The sequence below is a fragment of the Chenopodium album genome, chromosome 6 (genome assembly GCF_948465745.1).
Source record: "Chenopodium album chromosome 6, dcCheAlbu1.1, whole genome shotgun sequence".
NCBI lineage: Eukaryota > Viridiplantae > Streptophyta > Magnoliopsida > Caryophyllales > Amaranthaceae > Chenopodium > Chenopodium album.
The window spans coordinates 16940175-16947363 of NC_137839.1; the positions used below are offsets into that span (position 1 = coordinate 16940175).

At 33.3% G+C, this 7189-nt stretch overlaps 1 protein-coding gene across 1 annotated transcript; it reads right to left on the bottom strand.

The window, feature by feature from the left end:
* Positions 1-708: 708 nt before the first annotated feature.
* Positions 709-5050, bottom strand: LOC145635923 (putative protein arginine N-methyltransferase 1.2). The gene is made up of 9 exons (XM_081687297.1): positions 4738-5050; positions 3956-3966; positions 3540-3695; positions 3203-3266; positions 2963-3102; positions 1953-2040; positions 1655-1770; positions 1378-1528; positions 709-1235 (listed from the first exon to the last, which is right to left on the bottom strand). Exons 1-9 carry the CDS (start codon positions 5045-5047, stop codon positions 1030-1032), a joined length of 1242 nt encoding a protein of 413 aa, XP_081543423.1. The 5' UTR covers positions 5048-5050; the 3' UTR covers positions 709-1029.
* Positions 5051-7189: the final 2139 nt, after the last annotated feature.

Below are 7189 nucleotides of genomic sequence, written 5' to 3' on the forward strand. Positions count from 1 at the left end.
TCCCTCACTCTTGAAACCAATTACCCTCCCTTCCCCTACCCACGAAACCACCCTAAATATGCTTTTCTCACCCGCAAAAGATTATACAGACATGATTGTAGAGATTCAAGGTGGTTTTAGGAATTAGAGATGGGAGGGGGTGGTTTTGATGGTGAGAGAAGCGATGATTCTAATGTAGTCTTATGACTTTTGACTACCACAATTTTTAAAAATAGATGGTTGAGATTTATTTTTTGAAGTAGTAATTTTATTAAAAATAATTTTAAATTATTTTAAATATATATTTACTCTGAGAAATCATTTTTTAATATTTTTGAATTTCTAGAAAAATATATATATTTAAAATAATTAAAAAATAATTTTTATTAAAATTACTAATTAAAAATAAATCAAAAAACAAATAATCTCAACCGAATACTCAAAACTTCAAAAGTCATAAGAAAAATCTGTAACATCACCCACTAAGGACCCGGGAGAACCAAAAGAAAACAAAGGTTTTTGAGCTCGTTGCCATTCAATTACAAGTAACCGGCATGCCCTTAAGCGGTATTTTTTTAGAGGCAACTAGGGAGAGTAGTAGTAGGGAGTTGCGTTGTTTAACACCGTTTTGAATTGTTCAGGTAATTTAAGTCAGCAAGTAATTTACAAACGAAGTGTTCTTTCAAGGTTGTGAGCGTGTGTGTGATTGGGGAGGGAGGTAGTCAATGATTGATGCAAAATGAAAAGATTGAAGGCATTCATTATCAAAGAATACATCAAATTACCAAAATTTAGATAGTTATCTAATATTACAACATGACAATTTTTTTTTTTTTTCAGCAGCTAAAATTCAAACTTCAGCTTAACAGGAAAAAGAGCAATGCACGCTACGTCGCAGCCTTCAGCTCTTCTCCACACATTTGCATACCTCTCAATAAAATCAGCCAATTTTCTCTAGCTTTAAAGAGAAATATGGAAGTCTTATTGAGGTCTCAGGATCGTCCATAGGAATTTCTTTCAAACCTTCACAATAAAGACTATTCATTCCCACTATCGCATCTTGTAACACTGTGTCTTTGACACGGCACAATTTTTGCCATTGAATGAATACTCGAGCATAATATCAATGTCACGAGGATTCTTCTTGTTCTGGGAAACAGACATATTTCCGACAATAGACTCTCCTTCACATATTGTAATCTTTTCCTCAAGGTACAAAACTGTCTGCTTCCAGTGAGTATTTCGTGATCTTGGTCCTAAAAACATGGTTTTATTAAAATTAACACTAACCCAACATTCAAATATCATAGCGGTACAAACTTTAGATCAATGATTCTAAATTCAACAATGCAGTCTGAAAGAAACATGTCTGCTTAAGCTCTGATAAAGCAAACTAACCTGTCGAAAAGCCCATTAATTTATGGCACCTTGTAAATGACACATCAAAATAAGCTACAAGAGCATGGATGTAGTCATTACGCTGAGCCACAAGTTTAAACGGAGCAGTGAAGGAAGCATCACCAGGTGTCATCTTAGATATGTCCATTGTCTGCAAAAATACATGCAGCAATTCAGTAAAGAGATATAGTTACGAGTCTCTCTATCTCAAGACCTAAGAAAATGCAGTTAATAAAAGTCAAAACTGCATTTCGGGGATAAAAGAAAGTGAACAGACCTTGAGCAGATGGCTATTTGTGACAATTTGATTTTGGTCGACTGTATCAACTAGTGGCTCAAGCATAGCTTGCTTTCTTATACAGCTCATATCAAAACCATAAACATCATTCCAAACTGAAGGCATCATTTGTACAAGTTAGAATAAGAAATGCATAAACATAAAATAAAAACACGCATCAACTTATAGAGAAATTTCCAAGCAGAGCTATTTCAGCTACTATAGCACCAACTATAATTCAAGTAACCAATATGAACATGCCTGGGAAATAAAATAGCAAAGCAGAGCAGATGCTTACACTCAATCTTGTCCTCTTTGTACTCTGCATCCTCAATGGCTGTCAAATAGAGTGAGGCTTTGTCTGGGAAGACGATGCCATTGTCAACCTACAAACATGGAACATGCTGTGAATAATCCATAGAACAGCAAGAACTGAACAAAACATTCAGCTAGAGAATTCCAACAGTAAAGCAACATTCAAGTTAGTCTGATATCATAAAACAACACCAAGGAAACCTTTATGGAAGGAGCTGAGAATTGATAATTTTTGAAATGAACATTGACCATGCATTGTGTCGAATGCCACGAGAATTAAAATGCTACACAAGTTTCTCATTGATATACCACATGAAAGGAAAGCATCAACTTAGACAATCTCAATAAAACATAGTTTGAACACAATTCAAAGATATTCATGGGCTTCCTCATCACAGAAATGGTTTGGTAGGAGAACAAGACTGGTGTGTGCTGAAAATTATACGGATGGAAATATCTATCCTATTATAGATAGCAATTAAAAGATTCTAGATTTCAATTATTATAATGGCTTCAGATTTTAACCCATCTGCACTCCTAAAATCATTTTCTGACTACATTTTTAAATCAGTGGCTTCAATTCCATTCATATTGCGTGGTCATATTCTAATCCATAATGATCAGTAAAATCATGACATTTAAGCCAACTTTCCAAGACACTTAATTTAATATACAGAGTACTATTTAACCTGATAAATCTTATTATTTGTGGTACTATTTAGTGGCAACAATAAACAATAGTAGTGCTATTCAGAAAATACAAGTTAATTTCCAGGATAAACAAATGGTTTTTATCTTGGGGAAAAATTGTAATATCTTGGGGGCTTGCTCTAGTGCTATTCAACCAAACCCAAACCAAGCTTGGGAATAAAAGAAGAGAAAAATGCATAGTTCAATCCACTAAACTTCTGCACAATTACATGTTAAATAAAAGCAATCAAATGCAGACAGCAAAGGATCAGGGAAGTTTACAATAAATATAGAATCACCTACCAGCCACTTATCACGTGCATAGAGAACTGTATTCAACATGTTTTCATACAATAGAAAGTAGCCCATCCACTCTGACACGATAATATCCACTTTTACAGGAAGTTCAATTTCTTCAATTTTCCCTTTGAGAACAGTGATGACTGTAAAATTAAAACAAGTTAGCATGCATTATGTAAATATGTAGTATAAATAAAAGCAGGTGAAAATAACAAAACACAAGTGCTGCAGTAGTAACATCACCATTAGAGTATCCATTTGTCTCAACAATCTCCTTTGCCATGTCAGCCATATCAGAGCACTCTACCTGAAATGGAGAGAAAAAATTCTAAGATTTTTGTTGAAAAAACTTGCATCTAAACAGCTAATAATCGAAATAGAAAGCACAATAAAGGCATTGGGTATTACTGATTCGTCTTTGTAGCATATGTTTTTGTTCCAGTAAATTAGATAAGTAAAATGATAAACTGCAAGTTTTTTTTTTCAGCATTACCCTATACCTTGATCTATCTAATTAACTAATAAGCAGCCACTAGTAGTTTTTTAAACAAAGAGACAGAGATCAGAAGGATCAACATACTGCATAGACATGCTTAGCCCCAGCTTTGGCACAAAAAAGAGACAAGATACCAGTGCCGGCTCCCACGTCAAGAACCACTTTGTCTTTAATAAGAAAGTCATTTTTGTAAATAACATTTTGATATGTCTTGGTCCTCACCACATCCTTTAGCATTTCCTGTAAGGGAAAAAAAAAGTTATGTGAAAACATTCAAAACCCATTAGATAACATAGGCACATCAAAATATGATCAAACAAGATAAAAGAAGCATGCAATGGTTCTTCTTCAAAATTTCAGCATATTGATGCAATTTCTGTATAAGCATTGGGATCCAACCAGATAGCATATACAACTATAAAAGTATATTAAAATTATTTGAATGAATAAAAAATACTGCTGGTAAACAAGGACTTGGCATTGTAATGGATCGGACTTACTTCGTGAATTCCTGCACAGAAAACAAAAAAAAAAACAGAGGAATATGTCAAGTAAAAAAGATAACGTTATATCATATAGAGATGAAGAGGATATATGAATGAATATATACAATGCAAGATTCTAAAATGCAGTAATAATTAATAAGTAAAACCAAGAGAACAGGATTTTTCAGCCTCATACGAGATATAACTCGAAGTTAGATATTTTAAAATTTTATGCTTTCACTTTTTTAATCTAGTCTTGTCAGAGGTATCTCAAACTAATGTCAAAATAATACCAAGAACAATAATATGCAGACCTTCTATATATAAAGCTAAGTATACATATTTGAACATAAAACATTAAAACAGTCACAATATAATGCATTTCAAATTTAATTTCCAGCTTAAACTAATTAGACCTAAGAAGAGAGCAAATATGGTGGAAAAATTAAATTTTCGACAGTATACTCGCTATTCGAATACTTTAAGTTTTACATCAATATGTCAATGGTTTCAGTTTTCATTTTAACATATCATATATTCAATACATTCCACTTCCCATCAAACAGATATGCAGAAACCCCATCAAAAATTAAGCCCAAAAACAAACCCATCAAAACCCTAATTTGACAACACTCAAATCATAATTAATCAACACAAACGCACAAACCGCCAAAACCCACCAACAAAAAACAACAGAAAATTAAATTAAATTTATAACCAAGAACACAGAGAAAAAATAATGAACAAAAAATTTGAAATTCAATAATTAAAAAAGAAGAAAGGAAGAAAATTTATACCAAAGTGGGAGTAAGAATCAAAGTAATAATCAGCACTAGTCCTCTCATTGGGAAGATTAGAACTTGCTCCAGCTTCATCAATGGCTAATCCATCAACATTCATGCTATCTGGGTTTTCAAAATTGCCATTGTTGGTTGAAGTTGAATGTATTTTGAAGTTCTTGTTATGCCCCATTATAATTGTTTTTAGTGATTTGAAAAGGGTTTTAGGGGCTCTGAATAAAATTGCAGAATAATTAGGGTTTTGGGGTTGAAGTAGAGCTAAGCTGCTAAGTTTAAAGAGTCGAAAGTGGTTTATATAGTATGACATAAATATCTCTGTCAAACAGTGAAACACATCATAGGCCCTTCACAAGAGCTATTGTAGAGGTTTCACCTTTCCATTAGGTTTATACTTTTTTAAAAAAAAAAAAATTATCTATCTATCTATCTATAGACTACCTTCCATTTTTTTTAGTTGAAGCTTTGGGGTATTATATGAAATAGAGCATTTCTTGGTCTCTCTTTGGACTCAACTAAGGGCAAAGTAATAATTGTTTCTTGTCTTTGTTGTTTTATCTGAATAAACCTAAAGGACTGGTGGGGCTCACTGCAGGTAAATTAAAAAAAAAAAAAAAAAAAAAAAAAAAAAAAAAGGAGTAAAAGAGGGAAGAGAGAGAGGTAACAAAAGGTTTTGGAAATTTGAAACAAAAAGGGAAGAGAGAGAATATCCCCATAGAAAAGAAAAGAGAGGAACAGACGAGAAGACTGAGAAAGAAAGTGTGAGAAAGAAGACGGTGGTTAACGAACGGCGAACGGGTGACCGGCGTCCGGCAAAGGAACGACCACTTAATTCCGGCGAATCTCCTCCTTAATTGCAAGTTTTTCTACATGGGTAATTTGGGGGAATTTTAGTAATTTTGTGCAGTTTCAAAGTTTCGAAGTTAGGGTTTATGGGTAATTTGGGGGAATTTTAGTAATTTTGTGTTCTATTATGCGTGTTATGCGAGTTTATGCTATATAGTTTCGAAGTTTCGAATTTTTTTTTTTCTGGGTTTAAGTTTTTTATTTTTACTTTGGTTTTGTTTGAGGAAATTCAAATTTATCTCCACGATAAACTTGAGCTGTTTATCGGGGGTTTTTTGTAACTTCGCTGCAGTTAGTAAGGGTATTCACGTCAATTATCAATTACTAAAGTTTACAGCCGTTTATATCTATTAACACAAGGTAAATCAAAGGTTAGTTAGATAGGAGAGAAGCTCGGGTAGAGAGGAAAGAGAAAAACAAACTTTAGCAACAATTCAGGCGGCGGCGATTTGGGTGGTGGCGACTGGTGACTTCAACGACACAGGCGACGGCTACTGGGACGGCGATTGAGGTGGTGCGTGGTAGTGGTACAAGTGTTATTTGAAGTTTTTTTTACCCATTTGATCTTGTTTTAGCGTTATTTTTTTTAAAAAAAAAAATTTGATTTATAGAATGTCGCAATCCCATTACTTTTTCAATGAGTAATCAACCTAAAAATTTTGAATTTGAAATTGAGATTAACATCAGAATTTGATAAGATATTAGGAATTTGTTGTAATGCACTAATGCGTTTGCATTGTGTTCAATAGCTGTATTTAATGTTGATTGCAACTGTGAGTTTGCACTTTGCTGATTGGAGTTACATTGGTTTAGAGGTTGAAACATGGTGATGATGTGGCATTGTTATGAAAATCAAAATTTTGGTTTACAGTTTGAACTATGATGGGGGAAATATTATGGAGATTGCTACTGTAATGCTAAAATTGGGTTTCGATTTTGCTCAGTTGCATCACCTCTCTCTGATTCTTAGAGTAAACATTCAAAAAAAAATGAAAAAAGAAGGTGGTCACGTGTAGCCCTGCAACTAACTATGGTTAGAATAGACCAACGTTTGTCAAAATAAGCCTAACAGACGTTAGAAACACATTCCACAATTTTTTCTGACACCTTCGTTTACTTTATCCACGTGTAAGCAATCTAGCAATTTCTAAGTGATCTGTCACATGCTCTTGTGCTATTATTTACGAATCTGCCATCCGATAAACAAAAAAATGTTTATCGAGGAGATAAATGGGGAGCTCCTCGTTTTGTTTTTATGTAAATGCAGGGTTCTGTTTAAGTTTCGAATTTTGTGTTGTTTATTTTGTTGGGTTTCTAGTGATTGAACTTTTGTTTGGAGTTTTGATGTTTGACATACGTAAAAAAAAGGCCTAATCTTTCTTTCTGGGTTCTCTTTTTTTTTTTTTTTTTTGAAGAATTATTTGGTGTTTTTGGCATTATTTGGTGTTCAATGTTCATTTATTAAGATTTTATTTTTGTTGGTTTTTTGAAAGTTTGCATCTTGTTGTGTGCTAGAATTTGGGTTGATGATTTATGTTTCATTTTCTAAGGGTTTTGAAGAATTACGATTTCTTTGATTTTGATATTTAATGCGGATTTTTCATAC